General features: G+C 43.3%; 1 protein-coding gene across 4 annotated transcripts in view; it reads left to right on the top strand.

Moving 5' to 3' along the window:
• Btbd8 (BTB domain containing 8) overlaps positions 1–20,254 on the top strand; it is a 58,170-nt gene that overhangs the window by 13,739 nt on the left and 24,177 nt on the right. The window contains exons 4-7 of one of the 4 annotated variants that reach the window (XM_038323255.1): positions 6,973–7,090; positions 16,202–16,291; positions 18,231–18,311; positions 18,871–18,967. In XM_038323255.1, coding sequence (XP_038179183.1) covers positions 6,973–7,090; positions 16,202–16,291; positions 18,231–18,311; positions 18,871–18,967 — 386 coding nt within the window. Of the gene's footprint in view, positions 1–6,972; positions 7,091–7,348; positions 7,385–7,446; positions 7,483–16,201; positions 16,292–18,230; positions 18,312–18,870; positions 18,968–20,254 lie in introns of those variants that run through there. The other 3 variants (XM_038323274.1, XM_038323264.1, XM_038323282.1) reach the window with 3 other exon arrangements.

Here is a 20,254-nt window from a genome sequence, read left to right as displayed (position 1 = left end):
TTCAGTGTAGAAGTAAAGTCGTAGGCACTGCAGTCAGGAAGGCAGTGGGGAGTCAAGTGCTGTGGGAGCCAACTGCACAGGGCTGGAGACTGAGGTTTGCTGTAGAGTGTGAGAGCCCATTACACAGAGCTGAAGACTGAGGTTTACTGTAGGATGTGGGAGCCCATTACACAGAGCTGAAGACTGAGCTTTACTGTAGGATGTGGGAGCCCATTACACAGAGCTGAAGACTGAGCTTTACTGTAGGAGAAATGAAATGAGCAATAGGAGTTTTTTAAATGTTGATTTTTATGTTATGTGTGTGAGGACGTTGGATCCCCCTGGAACTGGAGTCCCGAGTGATTGTGAGCCACTGTGTTGGTGCTAGGATCTGAACCCGAGTCCTGGGAGAGCAGCAAGTGCTTTACCACTGAGCCGTCCTTCCAGTCCCGTAGGATCTGAACCCGAGTCCTGGGAGAGCAGCAAGTGCTTTACCACTGAGCCATCCTTCCAGTCCCGTAGGTTTATTGAACTGGTGTGATTGTGCTCTGGGTGCTTTGCTAGAAATCGGCTGTGAGGATCCGGCTGGACTCGGGTGTATCAGTTGGTGAGCTGCGGAGTGGCCGGGTGCACACACAGATTTTCATTGTCGCTTCCACACTGAACCTGGTTAGTAGAAATCTGTTAAGGGACCAGTCAGTCCTCATCAGATATGGTTGTTAAAAGAAACCATTTAGATCAAGTAAATTTAGCTAAGTTTAGCTGAACAAAGAACAATTCAGAATTAGACAGCACTCAGAGCAAACTGGACAATTTTAGAGATTGTTTTAGATAAAGAAGGAGGAGAGGCCTGCAGGCTAGCTCATGAAAGGAGCTCACACACAATTGTTCCCTTCAGAAGTCAGCTTTCTAAAGGTGTTGAGCCCATAGGAGTCATTTCCAGCCTTAGTGGAAAAGCATTAGGTCCAGAAGCAGCACAGGTGGAGTCATGACATAAAGACTTCTCTCTGGCGTTTGGAGAAGGATTCCTTAAAGGGTTAACTTCAAGTCAAAGTAAAAGAGTCACCCTGGTCGGCATGGGCAGAGAAGAGAGTCCAGAGAAATACCAAGAACAGAGGAAAATATCAGACTTTGTACGTGTTAGGGGCTGGTGGGAAGCTTCACACCTGTATTTTGGGGTGGGATAGCCTAATGTGAGAAAGAGCACAGAGGAGCCAGGCACCGTGAACTCGGGTCTTTTGGCTACTGTGATAGTAACTTTTCTGTCACTGTGACAAGGTGTTCTGAAGAAGGGCAACTTGGAAGGAAAGGGTTTATTTGGGATACAGACTCTCAGCCTGAGCCATGGCAGCAGGGGTGTGAGGCCAGCCTGGGAGTCAGGAAACAGTGGTTACGTTTCATCTGCACACAGGAAGTGGGACCAGAGGATAAAACCTCAAGCCTGTCAGTCCTAGTCATGCCCTTCCTCCAGCAAGGCCTCGTTCCTAAAGGCTCCGTAACATTCTCAACACAGGAACGAGGGGCCAGGTGCTCACATACATGAGCCTGTGGGTGGGGCATTTCATATTCAAACCACGAGAGCCAGGTACTGATTAGGACACAGCACACCAGGGTGGGCGGCTTTATTTCTGACTTAGATAAAGAACCGCACAGACCCATGCCCTAACATGGAACATAGAAACAAAGAACCACACAGACCTGTGCCCTAACATGGAGCATGGAGATAAAGAACCACACAGACCCATGCCCTAACATGGAGCATGGAGATAAAGAACCACACAGACCCGTGCCCTAACATGGAACATCGAAATAAAGAACCGCACAGACCCGTGCCCTAACATGGAACATCGAAATAAAGAACCGCACAGACCTGTGCCCTAACATGGAACATGGAGATAAGAACCGCACAGACCCGTGCCCTAACATGGAACATGGAGATAAAGAACCGCACAGACCTGTGCCCTAACATGGAACATGGAGATAAAGAACCGCACAGACCTGTGCCCTAACATGGAACATGGAGATAAAGAACCGCACAGACCCGTGCCCTAACATGGAACATGGAGATAAAGAACCGCACAGACCTGTGCCCTAACATGGAACATGGAGATAAGAACCGCACAGACCCGTGCCCTAACATGGAACATGGAGATAAAGTACAGAAGGAGCATGATTGGCTACAGCTGAAGCACGATTAATAAAAACTCAGAGAGAGGAATTGGGGTTCGATCTGACGATCTGACAACTAAAGCGGCCGACCGCCGGCTCTCACCTCTACCTCAGTCTGAAATGGCGATCCTGCCTCTAGGAGTCTAAGACTGAGCCTGAGAGCTGTTTCCTCTTCTTTTATAATTCTCTCTAGGGTTGGGATTAAAGGCATGCTCCACTGGGACTAAAGGCATATACCACCTGGTTTCTATAGCAAACTAGTGTGTCTACTGGGGTTAAAGGTGTGTGTCACCACTGCCTGGTCTGTAAGGCTGACCAGTGGGGCTGTTTTACTCTGATCTTCAGGCAAGCTTTATTTATAAAATACCATTGAAATGCCGCTACACACAGCTACACCTTACCTCTGTAGACCTAGTCCGATCAGTTGACTGCCTGTGACCAGGTTAGGTTTGGCTGCATTACCAAAAGCATATACTTCTAAGTTAGGTTTTACTTTACTGAGTAAGATGGCAGTTCATTGTATAGGATCTCAGAGTATGGAAATAGTGTTGGGCCATGTTTGATTTAGTACAGTGTAACACACATATGCTGTGCCGTTTCAGTGATCTGTATCATATCTGTGAAATATGATGTGCAATTTATTTTTTTCATTGGGTATTTTCTCTTTTATTATGTATATATTGATTTTCATATTTGCCTCATGTCTTCATGCTATGTATAGTGCTGACTCCACAGTAAACTATTTATCTTCCTGTTGACTTCAGTTGAGTCTCTGCCCACCTACATGACATGCCAGCCAGAGGCTCATGAAGTAGCATGCACTAGTCATCTCTGTCATAGCAAAATGTCTGGGACAATTAATTTATTAAGAGAAATGATGGAAGAATGGTACTAAGGAAATGGTTCTGTGGTTAAGAGCACCTCATGCAGAGGACCAAGTTTGTTTGCCAGCACACATTTTCTTATTTATTTATTTATTTGTATCCGAGCCACAGTTTCCTCTCCCTCCTCTCCTCCCAGCCTCCTCTCTCCCTCCCACTCCCCACTCCACTCCTCCTTGATTTCTGTTTAGAAAAGGGCAGGTCTCCCATGAGTATTAATGCAACATGGCATATCAAGTTGCAGTAAATAACTACCTCCCCATGTGTTAAGCCTGGACAAGATGGCCCAGTATGCAGAGCAGGATCTCAAGGCCTGTAAAAGAGTCGGAGACAGACCCTGTTCTCACTGTAAGGAGTCCCACAGAGGACCACACTACACAACTATAACGTATGTTCATCATGTGTCTAGGTCAGTCCCATGCAGGCTCCCTGGTTGTTGGCTCAGTCTCTGTGAGCCCCCATGTGGTGCCCAGGTTAGCTGATTCTGAGAGTTTTCTTGTGTCCTTGACCTCTCTGGCTCCTGCAATTCTTTCTCTTCTGTAGGATTCCCTGAACTCTTCAGGCTAATGTTTGACTGTGGGTCTGCCTTGTTTCCATCAGTTGCTGGATGAAGCCTTTCTGATGACCACTGGACTGGGCACCAATCTAGTCACAGGGGATCCAGATTAGACTACACATCCCCTGTTGTCAGTGGTCCAAGCTGGGCTCCTCCTGTAGATTCCTGGGACCTTCACCTGATCCCGACCGAAATGCCCCCTCCCGTGCCTTTCAGTACTCACCCTCCGTCTCCACCTCCACGCCCGCAAACTCTTCTAGTTCCCCTTCCCAGGGAGATCCGGGCATCCCCCCATGAATCTCCCTTTTACCTAGCCTCTCTAGAGCTGTGGATTGTAGCGTGGTTATCCTTTATTTTATAGCTGTTATTCACTTATGAGTAAGGACATACCGTGGTTGTCTTTCTCAGTCTAGGTTACCCACTCGGGAGGATTTTTATCTAGTGCTATCCATTTCCCTTCAAATTTCCTGGTGTCCTTGCTTTTAACAACTGATTAGTACTCCGTTGTGTAAATGTACCACATTTTCTTTATCTATTCCTTGGTCGAGGAGCATCTAGGTTGTTTCCAGGTTCTGGCTGATACAAATGAAGCTGCCGTGAACACAGCAGAGCGAGTGTCCTTGTGGTGTGATTGAGCATCCTTTGGGTGTGTGCCCAAGAGCAGTATAGCTGGGGCTTGTGGTAGGTTGATTCCCAGTTTTCTGAGAAACTACCACACTGACTTCCAAAGTGGCTGCGCAGGTCTGCACTCCCGCCAGCAGTGGAGGAGCTGTGCTCTGTGTCCTCACCTGTACTTTTGATCTGAGTCATTCTGAGTATAAGATGGAGTCTGAGTCATTTTGACTCACATTTCCCTTATGACTAAGGATGTTGAACATCTCAAGTGTTTCTCTGCCATTTGAGATTCTTCTGTTGAGAATTCTGTTTGCATATGCATCCCATTTCATTGGATTATTTGGTTTGTTGACACCTAGTTTCTTGAGTTCTTTATATAATTTGGAAATCAACCCTCTGTCGAATATGGGACTGGTGAAGATCTTTCCCATTCTGTGGGCTGCCGTTTTGTCTTATTGACGATGTCCTTTGCCTTAGAGAAACTTTTTCAATTTCCTGAGTCCCATTTGTTAATTGTCGCTCTCAGTGTCTGGTCAAGAAGTTGTCTCCTGTGCCAGTGCATTTGAGATATTTTCCACTTCCTCTTCTATCAGGTTCAGTGAATCTAGATTTATATTGAGGTCTTTAATCCACTTCGACATGAGTTTTGTGCAGGGTGGTAGATATGGACCTATTTGCATTCTTCTACAACCCAGCATCTAGCTAGACCAGCTATTATTTTTAATTGTACACTTTTGGCTTCTTGTCAAAAGTCAGGTATCCGTAGGTGTGTGGATTTCCATCTTGGTCTTTGATTCCATTTCATTGATCCACTTGTCTGTTTTTATGTCAATACCATGTGGTTTTTATTTCTGTAGCTCTGTAGCAGAGCTTGAAATCAGGGATGGTGATACCTCTGGAAATTCTTTTATTGTACAGAATTGTTTTAGTTATCCTGGATTTTTTGTTTTCCTTATGAAGTTGAATATTATTCTTTCAAGATCTGTAAAGAATTGAGTTGTGATTTTGATGGGGATTGCATTGAATCTGTAGATTGCTTTTGCTAAGATGGCCATTTTTATTATGTTAATCCTGCCAGTCCATGAGCCTGGAGAGCTTTCCATCTGGCCCAGGGCCAGATGGTCTTAACACAGAATTCTACCAGAGTTTTAAAAAACTAATGCCAGTACTTTTCAGATTATTGTGTAAAATAGAAACGGAAGGAACATTGCCAAATTTCTTCAATGAGGCCATCCATAGTCACCCTGATACCCACACCACACAGACTCAACAAAGAAAGAGAATTACAGACCAATTTCACTCATGAACATTGATACAAAAATACTCAATAAAATACTGGCAAGCCAGATCCTAGAACACATCAAAAAGATCATCTACCATGACCAAGTAGGCTTCATCCCAGAGATGCAGGGATAGTTCAACATACAAAACTCCCAATGCAATCTACCATATAAAGAAACTGAATTCAATAGATGAAACTGATCATCCCCTTAGATGCTAAAAAAAAAAAAGCCTTTGACAAAATCCAGCAACCCTTCATGATAAAAGTCTTGGAGAGATCAGGAATACAGGGACATACCTAAACATAATAAAAACAATATATAGCAAGCCAATCACCAACATTAAATTAAGTGGAGAGAGACTCAAAGGAATTCCACTAAAATTAGGAACAAGACAAGGTTGTCCACTGTCTCCATACCTATTCAATATAGTACTTAAAGTTCTGGCTAGAATAACAAGGCAACTAAAGGAAATCAAGGGAATACAAATTGGAAAGGAAGAAGTCAAAGCACCATTATTTGCAGGTGATATGATTATATATATAGTGTGTGTATGTGTGTGTGTGTGACCCCAAAACTCTACGAGGGAACTCCTACAGCTGAAATACCAGCACACATATCTTGTGACTCACAAACAACCACCAGTAACTCCAGATCTTGGTGAGCCAATGCTTGGCTTCTGTGAACACTGCACTACACTGTATTGCACTACACACACACGCACATGCACACACACACACACACACGCTCACTTGGGTTCATGGTTGTGGGACTTCAGACTCTTGCTGTGTACCTCTGGTAGACAGTGGATTGAATGATAGAGCCCACGGCTGGCAGAACAGACTGCTGACCTCGGTTTATGCCCAGTGCCACATAAACCAGGCACGGTGCAGCCCTGTGATCTCAGCAGACCGGATAGAGGCAGGAGACTGTCATGGCCTGAACGTCGTCCTTGGCTATGTGGTACAGGACAGTGTGGCCGCAAGATTCTGTCTCAAGAAACAAAACAACAACAACATGGGTACGGGAAGAGAAGCAAGGGTCTGACTCTTGATTTCAAGTGAATTTAGAGCCTCCCTCTTGTTCCCACCCATTAGTGACTGCAGTATCCCCAGGAGAACCACCCTGTGTGCCAGGCCTTTACAAATGGACCTCTGGGGGCCAGTCGGTCAGTCAGTGTCCACGGTGTAGTTTAGGGGTAGGAACGGGATGTTAGAAAAGACCATTGCTGCAGAAATTCCTCTTGCTAATTCAGTTATTCATAAAGCAGGTTTGTTTGGGCATATGGTATTGATATATTTGAATCTAACTGTATTTTACGGTATTTTTATATTTAGTACATATTTCAAAGCGGGAAATATAAGTGATTTAAATTTTCTACTTTATATTGAATTGAGATAATGATGAGGAAAACCAGTTGCAAACATTAGAAAATGAAATTTAGTGATGTTTATGATATTAAAGGAGCTACTTTTTGTCGTCTCTTTTAAAGATAATTATGACCTGGAGCCTGCGTCTGAATTAGGAGAAGATTTAGTGAAACTGTATGTGAAGCAATGTTGTCCAGACATTGATATCTGTGTTGATGGACAGAGTTTCCGCGCTCACAGGTAAAGACATTGATATCTGTGTTGATGGACAGAGTTTCCGCGCTCACAGGTAAAGACATTGATATCTGCGTTGATGGACAGAGTTTCCGCGCTCACAGGTAAAGACATTGATATCTGCGTTGATGGACAGAGTTTCCGCGCTCACAGGTAAAGACATTGATATCTGCGTTGATGGACAGAGTTTCCGCGCTCACAGGTAAAGACTTTGATATCTGTGTTGATGGACAGAGTTTCCGCGCTCACAGGTAAAGACATTGATATCTGCGTTGATGGACAGAGTTTCCGCGCTCACAGGTAAAGACTTTGATATCTGTGTTGATGGACAGAGTTTCCGCGCTCACAGGTAAAGACATTGATATCTGTGTTGATGGACAGAGTTTCCGCGCTCACAGGTAAAGACATTGGTTGGTGCTGTGGTGTTGCAGCAAAGAAGAGCTGCACCATCCCCGTCTCAGTCCTGCAGGCCGCAGTGTAGTCACGAGGCGAGCAGGCCTACTTTTCGTCCTGCCCAGCTTCCACGCGGCTAGCTTAGCCCTGGAAATAACAACACAGAAACTGTGTTCATTTAAACACTGCCTGGACCATTAGTTCCAGCCTCTTACTGCTAACTCTCACGTCTTGATTAACCCGTTTCTATTAATCTGTGCTTACCACAATGTCGTGGCTTACCGGGAAGATTCTAACCTACGTCCATCTCGAGTCAGAGAGCCATGGCGTCTGCCTGACTCTGCTTTCTTTCTCCCAGCATTCTGTTTGGTCTACTCCGCCTATCTAAGCTGCTGTCCTATCAAAAGGTGAAGGCAGTTTCTTTATTTGAACAATGAAAGTAACACATAGACAGAAGGCCCTCCCAATCCACCGCAGGGCCCCACAGTCGCTGCTCAGGCCAGAACCCGGCAGAGGAGAGGTGGCGTCAGACCGGCTTTGTGCCTGCAGCTCACACATGCACTAGTGTCAGCCTGAGCAGATCTGCTCAGGTCCACATGAAGCTTAAGACTTAATCAGAAGAAAATGTTCTGCCTAAAATAGGTTTAAAATCCACTGTCACAGAAAATGAAGTTAAATGCAGTTTTTTTTTTATTTTATAGGTCTTATAGTAATATAATTTCTACATGAATAGCATATATTTTATTTTATAGGTCTTATAGTAATATAATTTCTACATGAATAGCATATATTTTATTTTATAGGTATTATAGTAATATAATTTCTACATGAATAGCATATATTTTATTTTATAGGTATTATAGTAATATAATTTCTACATGAATAGCATATATTTTATTGAATGCCTCGATCACGCTCCACTCTGATTTGGCGTTTCAGGCTGAACCGTCTCCAGGGACCATCATCTCTCCTTGGGAGTACCGTCATTACAGACAGCAGCCTGACTTTTACTTTGGTCCTAGGTTTCAGTCCTTATCCATGTATGACAAGCACTTTATCCACTAAGCAATCTCAGCCCAAGAAGCAGTGTTCAAGAGTCAGTATCCCTTGGCAGTATTTTAGACAGCAGGAAGATCTCACAAACTCAGAGATCCTGTTGACTGGCCAGCTAACCGACAGCAGTGCCCTGACTCTTAGTTCTTATTGAATGAGAATTTGATGTTTCCTCTCTGGAAGTATGTACTTTGTAAATTATAGGTACATACATATAAATATTTTTCCTCATTTATATTATCGTCATTGTCATCATTGTTATTATTGCCAAAGTTTAGCTATATAGCCCGGATGAACCTCAAACTCAAATTCTCTTACCTCAGTCTCCTGACTGCTGGGGTAATAGACACTCATGACTATGCTTAGCACTTTCTGAATTCTAATGAAATCTGATTATTGTGCCAGAACACAGAACTTAATAGAGAATAGGTAATATGTTTTCCATGTCGTAGGTATGCATTTCCTAAACCGTGATGTGTGTGTTTGTGTGTGTGCAGTGCGTGTACATGCATTCTTGTGTGTCTGTCGTCTGTCTTGTGTTTCATTTTGTACCCAGTTTTTTTCTTGAGGCCATATGGGCATCAAAGTTCTGCTTGTGGATTCCTAAAGCTGTTCCTTGTAGAGTAGAGGCTCTCTGCTGAGCTCTGCTCAGGTTCCCCAGGGGCCCTCTGGAAACCTTGCTGGCCACATGCAGCCGAATGCACACGCCCAGGAGATTGTTTTCTTATTGTGCTTTGCTTCTGTCTTAAGGTTGTGCCTTCCACAATTCGCCTGGTTTATTTCCAGTATACCCATCCCATTTGGACTTGCCAATTAGGTGACATAAATTAATGAATACCATATAATCCAACAATATGTAAAGAAAAAAGTTTTATTCCAGTGATAATCTAATGTGGATGCTTTGAAAAGATGTTTAGGGAAGGGGCACTTAAAACACTGGTATTGGGTTCAGTTAAAACAGTATAAGGTGGGAAGAGAGGCTCTGAGATGAAGCCAAGCATTGCACCCAGACGAACTCACCACAGTTTAACCCCTTCATCATGTTAGAGAAGTCTGAGCTAGAAATCATGGTGTGTACATGTTTCGTTATTGCAAGAAAAGAGAGGCGTTGATTAGTGAGTCATCATTTTTAAAGAAAGATTGCCTGATAGTGAAAGACGTGTGAGGTGATGTGGGGACCCAGAGCCTGCGCCTGAGCTGCCTTCTCCATGTGCATTCATCAGGTTCAGTGTCTGTGGCGTGTGCAGCTTGTTCTGAAACCCTGATGGTTTTGATTAATTAGAATTGGCCTTATTGTATCGGCAGATAAGGACATTTGTTACACTTTACAATTCAGCTGAAGAAGGCAGTCCCAAGAAAGCCACCATCCAAAGATATTCTCTGAGATCTTTGTCAAGAAGCTGAGTGCAGAATGGCAGCATCTCTGGAAAGTGTTTGCCCTGATCTGGGGTTATGTTTAAATAAAGTGAGGTCTGCTTTTCCCACCTTGCTCCCTTACAGCAAGAGTGCTTAAAAGTCGTCTCCTCAAAAGCCCTTTTTGGAGTCTTCCAGGCCATTGTTCTGTCTGCGATAGTGAGTCCAGTTCAGCTAACATTAGGAAGTACTGAGTAGCGTTGTACTGAAGCGGCAGAAAGGGGAATTAGGGCATCTCATAGAGCTGGAAGCAGCATTGCCAGTTGAAATTAAATTTAGTCAAAAGAAGAAAATTATTTTTGACATGTTGGAAAATAAAAAGGATGCATCAAAGATTCTTAATAGGCCATGCCGTCCATGGCATTGTTTCTTTAACCGGAGGCAGATTCCTAATTAAAAAGGAGTCTTTGGTAGGTTTCTATTTTAAGGTCAGAGTAATCACTTAAACCTTAGACGCTTTTAATGCTTTCTCTGGAAAGAGCTAGCACGCTGAGAGAGTTCACATCTTGTGATGCAGACACAGATTAGATTAGATTGTAGGAAATGCGCGCAGTAACTGAGAGAACTGGGCAGGAGGCCAGAGAACCGTTGAGGACCCTTGAACTCTGGTGCTGATTTGACCTTGGATGAAGGGAATGGACTCCACGCACCTTAGGCTGCTGTCTGGGGACATTCCGACAAGGCTCTTGGGAAATGTCCAGCAGATTCACCCACCTTCAGAAAAGCCCCGTCCACCAGAGATTCAAAGGCACCTTAACCTCTGCTGTGCTGTCACTGGCAAGAATGACTTATTATGAGAAGGTGGCCTCAGGGTCAGTGAGGTTTAGATTCCATAGGGCTGTTGCTGGGCTGTCTGTGTCAGGGGTCAAAGGGTGCCCTCTCTAGAACGTCCACGTGTAAGTCGAGACACGCTATGTGCCTATACATCTTTGTGATTGGGCTTAGCCAGTGGAAGTGTGCAGGTGGGCTGTTAGAGTTCTACCATGTTATTTATGTGGAGTTTTCAATGAATTGGGCATGGTGGTGCGTATTCAATTCCAGCACTCAGGTGACGAGGCTGGAGGGTCATCAAGTGTATGCAGCCAATCCCAACCAGCCAGTTCTAGGTAAACCTGTCAGAGACCTTGTCTCAAAATATAAGGTGGAGGGCCTACAAGATGGCTCAGTGGGTAAAAGCACTTGCTGCCAAACTCAATGTCCTGAATTCAGTCCCTGGGTCCAACATGGCAGAAGGAGGGAGTTCACTCCCACAGACTGTCCTCTGATCGCTACCAACTGACCATGGCATGCACGTATGCATATACACACTAATAATAAATGCACTGAAAGGGATATGGCGGGCAGCAAGAGGATGATACTCAACGTTGATGTCTGACCTCCAAAAGTATACCTGCAGAAAGAGAATATTTATAACAAATGCAACACACACACACACACACACACACACACAGGGAAAAGAAAAAAAAAACTCATAGGTTCATATCAATGATCTAAGAATTCTACTTTAAGAGATACAGAAGCCAGGCATGGGGACATGTTTGCAATCTGAGCACTGGGAAGGCAAAGACAGGAAGAGAGTGCAAGACTGCCAGTCTGGTGCACAGAGAGAATCCCAGCCAAGACTGCAGAGCAAACAAACAAACAAACAAGAAACACACACACACACACACACACCAGAACAAAACAAAAACCATAAAGTATAACAAAGGCAGAATCTCTAACATACGACTGAGTCTATATGAACAGATTTAAAGCAATGCACAGTTTATGATTCCCTCCTAAAGCATGGAAAGTCAAATGGCCAGATTTCTAAGTTATGGATGTTTGTAGCACCTCTCCCCTGAACTGTGTAAGATGAAGTCTTCAGTTCTTCACTTGCTCCCTTTTCAACCCCAGTCCACAGAAATCACCAACGTTAACAGTGCACTTGCTAGGCAGTGGTGGTGCACACTTTGAATCCAACACTCAGAGAGGCAGGGGCAGGTGGATCTCTGTGAGTTCAAGGACAGCCTGGTCTACAGAGTGAGTTCTAAAACAGCCAGGACTATACAGAGAAACCCTATCTCAAAAAACCGAAACCAAAATAAGACAAAAAACTCCCAAACAAACAAAAACAGTGCACTGGTTCGTCCTCCCAAGTCATTTGCCTTGGCAGCTTTTTGACTACAATAACCCACTGAGTTTAGATGTGTGCGCTCCATCCCTTCTCCTTTATGAACATCAGCCTGTGAGTGCTTAGCCCAGGCTGGCCTGGAATTCACAGAAACCCACCTCCCTTTCTCTTGAATGCTGGAATTAAAGGTGTGAGCCAGTGGGCTCGATGATACACTGTATTTTATTTTTTTTTTAGCTTTAAGATGTATTGCTGGGCAGTGGTAGTGCACACCTTTAATCCCAGTACTCAGGAGGCAGAGGCGGGTAGATCTCTGTGAGTTTGAGGCCAGCCTGGTCTGCAGAGTGAGTTCCAAGATAGCCAGAGCTACACAGAGAAACTCTGTCTTGAAAAACCAGGAAAAAAAATAATAATAAACAGTGTGGAGGCAACTTTTAAAAAAATGTATTTGCTAATTTTTTTATTCACCAATGTATTGTATGGAGTGTGTTTAACTGTCAAATATTAGGGAATTTTTCACTATATCTGTTACTGATTTCTTGTTCAACTCCATTGCAGTCCAAGAACATTATTCATTATTTCAGTTCAATTAAATGTGGAGACTCTTCTGCTAGCACAGAATGTGTCTCAGGGAGTATGCTCCTGTACTTGAGAGTTACATATTGTGCTTTTTGTGCTCTAAGAGAATCTGTGTCTTTGGGCAGGAGGGATGGCTCAGGGGTGGCTCACCGCCCTCTGTGGCTTCAGTCCCAGGTGATCTGATGCCCCTTCTCAGGCACTGCATTCACTTGTGCATATAGACACACGCAGGCAAAGCACTCCTATACGTAAAATAAAGATAAATGACATAAAGCAATCTCTGCTTACTCCAAAGTTAAAAGATTTTCCTTTCTGTGGAGATGTTATAATATTAACTTGTACATTTAATGGAGGTTCTATTTTCAGTTGTTTTCTGTGAGTGGTGTGAGGCGTCAGGGTTTGTTTCTTCAAACATTCGGTGCTCGTTTATAAAGCTGTCTTTCCTAACACCACTGAGGAAGACACACACACTCTACACATACTCTACACCCACACACTCTACACACACACACACTCTACACACACACACACACACACACACACTCTATACACACTCTACACACACTCTACACACACACACTCTACACACACTCTACACACACACACTATACACACACTCTACACACTCTACACACACACTCTACACACACACACTATACACACACACACTCTATCACACACACACTCTACACACACACTTTATACACATACACACACTCTACACACCTCTACACACACACATTCTGCACATACACTCTACATACACACACACACACTACACACACACTCTATACACACACACTCTACACACATGCACTCTATACACACACACTCTACACACATGCACTCTATACACACACAGTCTACACATGCACTGTATACACACTACACATGTGCACACACATTACACACTCCACACACACTCTATGCACACATACTCTATACACACATTCTACACACGCACTGTATACACACACACTACACACTCTATATACACTCCACACACACACTCTATGCACACACACACTTTTAACCTGTTGATCTACTTTATCCTTACATCAACACCACAACATCTTGATGACTACTGGTTTCTAGTAAGTGATGTCGTGTTGTTTGAAATCTTGCTTTCCATTTTTTCGTTTTCTTGCTGCTTGCTTGTTTGAGGTATGTTTCGTGTGTGTGTGTGTGTGTGTGTTTACACTGAAAACACTTGGCAAATCTAGAAATGAGATGAAAAGTCAAGTCAGTGGATGACTTTTGTTTTCTATTAGTCCATAATGTTCTGTGTAAGTTTAGCATAGAAGTCTCGTATGGTCTTTTTTTCCTGCTACATTTGTTCCTGTGTTTTTCTCTTTTTCATACCAAGATAAGAGGAATCCCTCACCCCTTCACTATTATGTTGTTTTGTTTCTGGATGATTCCTTGACATTTTACCAAAGATTTACACTGTGACCTGTGTCCTAGTTATGGTTTCTGTTGCTGTCATGAAATGCCATGACCAACGCAACTTGGGGAGGAAAGGGCCTACTTGGCTTATGTTTCCAAATCATTGTTCATCACTGAAGGAAGTTATGACAGGAACTCAAGCAAGGCAGGAACCTAGTGGCAGGAGCTGATGTAGAGGCCATGGATGGGTACTAATTACTGGGTTGCTTCCCTAATGCGTGAAACAATCCCACACCAGTTTGGATTCAAAGGGTTATTTATTTGAGGGGAAAAACTTACAGAACACCGTCCTACACGACAGCCAGAAAAGGAGTCTAGTTGCTGGAGCAAGAGAGAGAGTGGAGGACTGCTGCTGCTTTTTAAAGAGAAAGAGACCACGCCCCAGTGGGCTGGTATCTCAAGGGCTTTGGCTGAAGGAGCGGAAGGAGCTCCCACAGCACTTCCCGTGGCTTGTTCAGCCAGCTCTGCCCGCCCAGGCATGGCACCAGTCTTTAGGCTGGGCCCTCCACCATCAATCCCTCATTAAGAAAATGCCCTACAGGCCGGCCTGCAGCCCAGTCTTAGAGAGACGTTGTCTCAGTTGAGGTTCTTTGTTGTCCAGTGAGTCTGGCTTGTATTACACTGGCATGAAACAAGCCAGCACAGGCATGTGACTCTTGTGTGATGTTAGTTTAGCATAGACCGTTCTTCTCTTGCTTTGGGATGGCAGGTAGACTTGATCATGTTGTCATAGTCAAGGATGGGCTGATTCAAAGCTGGCATTACAAGGCCATGCTTATTTCCTGATCTCTTTGTCCTAGAGTCTTAGAGTCTGACCTTGAGGATTCAAACTCGAATCCGGGGTTGTCTACCAAAACTCCTTTTTAATTTGCCAAGTTGTCATAGTGCCTATCAGTGAAGACTGCCAGGATGCTGCCCTGCCTCTCCTCCTTCTAACTACTGCTCACTTGGGCGGTCTCCCTGGTGGGAAGTTCCAAATGCTGAGTGTCCATCTCCTTGTCTGTTTTTTCTCTTATAATGTGTCTAACAGCTGTGGTCTTAGAGATGCCTTTAACTCATGCTGATTTTCTAGTACATGTACATAGGTGTATGTGCAACCATATGTGCGAGTCAGCCATTGGCAGAATGCCTTCCCTTTCCCCTCTTCTCCACTCCAGCCCATCCCCCAACAGAGTGTAATCCTGTCCGGTACATCTTAGTCAGTGCACATTCTCAGACCTGTAGTAAAACCCAATATAGATAAAAATCTGTGGACATGTAAAATTAAATAATTTATTAATATTTTTTGAGAAAACATCATGAAAATTCAAAAGGAACTCTCTCTTCTGTCACTTCCTCAGACTAGAATACAGCCTGTACTGAACACAACTGTGATGATTCTAAGCCAGAGCTCAGAACCTCTGCTGGAAAGTCTTTTAAAAAAAAAAATACGGACAGTGATTTTCACATCTTTCCCGTTTTGTAAAATTTATTTTTATTTTATGTGTATGAGTGTTTGGCCTGCATGTGCATGTGGGAAGATGTCTGATGCCCTGGAACTGGAGCTGTGGACGGCTGTCAGCCGTCTGTAAGTTTGGGAACCCAGCTTGGGTCCTCTACAAGAGCAGCTGGAGCTCTCAGCCTCTGAGCCATATCTTCATCCCCTATCTTTTTCTTACCGGTGTTCCCGAAAGTTAGGAAATCCAGCTTTGGTCTTTATTTCTCCATTTGTAAATGGCTTATTTTCTTAGTCTTGTAAATATAAAGAGCTTTTAAGACAACGTGTTTAAGTGATAATAAGGGCACTGTGACTGGTGTTTTACTCAACTTAATATGTTTATTGGGTCTATATTTTGAGACAGGGTCTCATGAGGTAGCCCAAGTTGATTTTGATCCTCCTGCCTCAGCTTTCCAAGTGCAGGATTACAGGTGTGTGCTGTTAAGCCTGGCCTTTGAGTTAATGTTTTAAACAAACATAATGTTTAGATATTTAGATGTTTATAATTTGTGTTCAGGAATCATATCAGTGAATACAAACAGGACAAACAAGGCTGTGTTCACACAGCTGAAATGAGGACTTTGGTAGGAGCTCCACTTGGATAGTGTGTGCATGCTCACTTGGTTTCCTCCTCTTTCTCTAGGGCCATTTTAAGTGCCAGGTCCAGTTATTTTGCTGCCATGCTGAGTGGCTGCTGGGCTGAAAGCTCCCAAGAGTGTGTTACTCTTCAAGGGTAAGTATATTCATGAGGTCACATGACTGGACTCGGTTACCAAGGTCACGCAAAGCACTCACGCTCCCTGTGTGTTCAGTGGAACTCAACAGCTGACTTTCTGAAACAGCAGTAAATAGAGATTGTGTGTGACTCTGCTCAGGCCCTGTAACGGATGCCAGAATCGAGTGCCTGAAACAACAGGCCCATGTCCTCACAGTTCAGGGTGTCAACAAAGCTGGCGTCCTCCACACTTTCCTTAGGTGTGGACTACCACTTTCTGCATCTCACGTGGCTTTTGCTGTGTGTGTCTCTGAAAACGCTGACCCTGTCCTACCTCGGCTCCATCTCTGGCATAACTTCAGCTTGTCTATTTCCTTGGTGGCCTCATTGCCACATGCTGAAGGTTGGGATGTCAGCATTTGAATTTGGGGAGGACACAGTCACTTCATAGTGGGTATTCTGATATGGGGTACTCTGATGGTACCCTGGAAGGCTTACATCCGTGGGTGAGTGGGATGAGAAGGTATATCTGTTGTGACATCATCAGCATTGAAAGCAGCTTAGGGGGCTGGAGAGATGGTGCAGTGGTTAGAGCCCTCCCTGCTCTACAAAGATGGTGATTTACAGAGACCCACCACTGGACAACATGCAGAGAGTGAGAGACTTAGGGATACTCAGCCCTGAACGGGCGTCCTTATCACACCCCTCATCTCTGCAGGAGAGGGGCAGAAAGATTTTAAGGGCCAGAGTGATTTGTGATTTTAAGGAAACAGCATTTCTAGACAAAAGAGCAGGTGCTCATCCAGACTCACAGACTATGACGACATGCACAAGGCACACACAGGCTCTGGCCAGAGAGAACCCCGGGAGAAGAGGCAGTGGACAGAGTCCTGCCCCACCCAAGAAGCTGTTCACGAATGGCAGCTGCTGGGAGAAGGGGGTTCGTTCTCTTCAATGGAGTGGCCCTGGGCATATCAGCCATACTCCAGGAGAACTTGCCAATATAAATCATGGTTTTCAGTGGTTTTTCTCTTACGTTTTTGTTGTTGTTTTAAGAGGAAAAAGAACATGAAATTGGGGAGGATTTGGGAGGAGTTGGGGGAATGCAACAGAACATGATAAAAATTAAAATCTACCATGTGAAATCCTCAAAGACTAAGATAAAAACCTCAAAACATATAACAATTTAAACTTGTGTAAAAATCTATAGCTGCTAGGAATGTTTTCATTGGTTTAAGTTTTTTTAGATTTATTTTTATGTATATTAATGTTTTGCATATGTACTTATTTGTATATATAAATATTGTGTATACTTGTGCATGTATATGTGTGTATGGGTATATGTATATGTGTATACCATGTGTGTTCTGGTGTCTGTGGAGATCAGGAGAGGGTGTTGGATCCCCTAGACTTGGAGTTAAGGATGGCTGTGAGCCTACATGTAAATACTGGGAACTGACCCAGGCAACAGTACTCTTAACCAGAGCCAACTCTCTGGCCTTTGTTTCACTGTGTAGCCCTGGCTGGTTAAAAACTTACCATAAAAGTTGTCTTGAACTCAGAGATCTCTCCGCCTTTTCCTCCCAACTACTGGGTTTAAAGGTATACACTACCATGCTTAGCCTAGCTGCTGCCTTTAAATTAATATTATAATATGTGAGGTTGTTAGAAGAATAAAGGTTAGAACTTCATGTTTATGGGAAAATAGAATGTATCATTTTTTTTTTTAATTTTTTTTTTTGGTTTTTCGAGACAGGGTTTCTCTGTGGCTTTGGAGCCTGTCCTGGAACTAGCTCTTGTAGACCAGGCTGGTCTCGAACTCACAGAGATCCGCCTGCCTCTGCCTCCCGAGTGCTGGGATTAAAGGCGTGCGCCACCACCGCCCGGCTTAGAATGTATCATTGATACTAATTAAACCTTAACTGTTTGTGGATTTGAGCATTGTTTCTTCTTGCAGCATAACCCAGGGAGAAATGAATGTTATGATGTATTTCATATATGGGGGGACTTTGGACTTTCCGGACAAAACTAATGTTGGGTATGTATTACTTTTTAACATAAAAGCTATATAGGTTCTGTTTTGTTGAACTATTTTGCAGAAAGTCAATGAAATAGAAGCTTTACTTTTATTGCCTATTTTGATTGTGTTTGGAGGAATATCTGAAACTACACTAAATGTGCGGCTGAAACGATGTTTCTGTGTTAAGAGTACTTGCTGATCTTGCAGAGGCTCACAGCCATCTGCAGCCTGGGTCCAGAAGGCCAAGGCATCAGGCACGCCTGTGGTATACAGATATGCAAGCAAAACAATCAGATACACAAAAGAAGACGTCTAAAAATGCATAGCCTTTAGAGCACTTCATTCCATGTGTCACTGAGGTATGAGGGGAATTTGAGACATCTCCAAATTCTTCCTCCTTTCTTGCCAAAGCAAACCCTGTGTCGGTGCCAACAGTTTTGACCCATGTACATAAAGCAATTGTTGGAGTTATAATTTAGATTTTTTTTTCTGGACTTTCTATATTATCAAGAAATTATTTTGTATTATACTTTGATTTTACATTTGAGAATTATCGGCTAACATCTGTTTACTTCAGTCAGATACTGAACGTGGCTGACATGTATGGCCTGGAAGGATTAAGAGAAGTAGCCATCTATGTCTTGAGAAGAGACTACTGTAACTTCTTTCAGAAGGTAATGTTAAGTCTAACACATCACCCAGTCATCATGTACTCGACTTGGGATTCTGAACACAATTGTGCTTAAAAATGCCACCGTCTAACTAATGCACACTCTTATTGTGAAATAACATGAGCTGTGCTTGTGAAAATCAGAAATAACTATAATCGTTTTAAGTAAAGTCAGGTTGATGTGCGGATCTCTTAACAGTACATAAGGGATCCTGTGTAATTCAGAGATAGCGTGTACAGGACTCTCGGCACAAAGAGAAGGAAAGTTGTTTCTGTCTCTTTCACAGGGCCACACAGAGGCTTTATTGGTTCTCTCCCTTCCCTCTGCCACGTCTGAGCGTTTCCCTGGGTTGATTTCTGAGGGGATTTGAACATGTTTTGGTTCTCACAAGTTGACTGTCTAAAGGGAGATCCTGTGCTGTGTATTTCAAACCCATTTTGTGCTTTAGGCGTCATTTCTTTAATAGACTTTATAAATGTAAGTTAATCCATGTATTTATGCTTTTTCTTAATTTGTACATTTTCTATAATTCATTGAGCATGTATTTATTTAATAATGAACAAAAACAACTCTTAAAAGATTTATTTATTTTTGCTCATTAGGTACTTGGTGTAATATTACCCATTGTCTGACTTCTAATGTGGTTATTTTAATAACATTTAAATTGGTTTTTATGTTGGGCAGGACTTTTCCTATCTCCCTGAACTAAAGCCAAGGACCCTCCCCTCTCATCTTAGGTTCTGTTTAATCTCAGAAGGTGGTCATAGCTATGCCAGGCCCCCTCTATAGGAATTAGACCCAGAGAATGGAAGAACGGAAGACTGAACCATTCTCTACTCTACATTCTTCATTTCCCCAGTAAGAGAGGGAAAGGCTGGAGGCAGATATTACAGTGACATTAAAGCAGCAGATTTGGCAGATACGGTTTAAAGTAATAGCTGGGGAAAACCGCTTTGTGTTTGTTTCCATTCTGAGCTGAACTACATTGTAAAAGTCCCTTCTCTAAGTAATCTTTGCACACAGTTGCCTCTTAATATGTTCACGAGTATGAGTTAAGTGCAGCTTCTTGTATTGTATTTCAGTAATCCACTTAGTATTTTTTTAATTTGACGAATCATTTGCTGACACTGTAATGGGTTTGAGGGCGGCACACGCACAAAATGGTGCAAGAATCCAGTCCTCACACTAAGAGCCACAAAAAGGTTAGCACTTAAGTGTCTGAAACAAAGGGGAATGTTTTCTTTTATTGAAGTCTGTTTATTCGGCATGCAATCTATGGAATACCCTCCC

The sequence above is a fragment of the Arvicola amphibius genome, chromosome 1 (assembly GCF_903992535.2).
Source record: "Arvicola amphibius chromosome 1, mArvAmp1.2, whole genome shotgun sequence".
In the NCBI taxonomy this organism is placed as follows: Eukaryota; Metazoa; Chordata; class Mammalia; order Rodentia; family Cricetidae; genus Arvicola; species Arvicola amphibius.
This window is presented reverse-complemented; position numbering and strand designations above follow the sequence as displayed.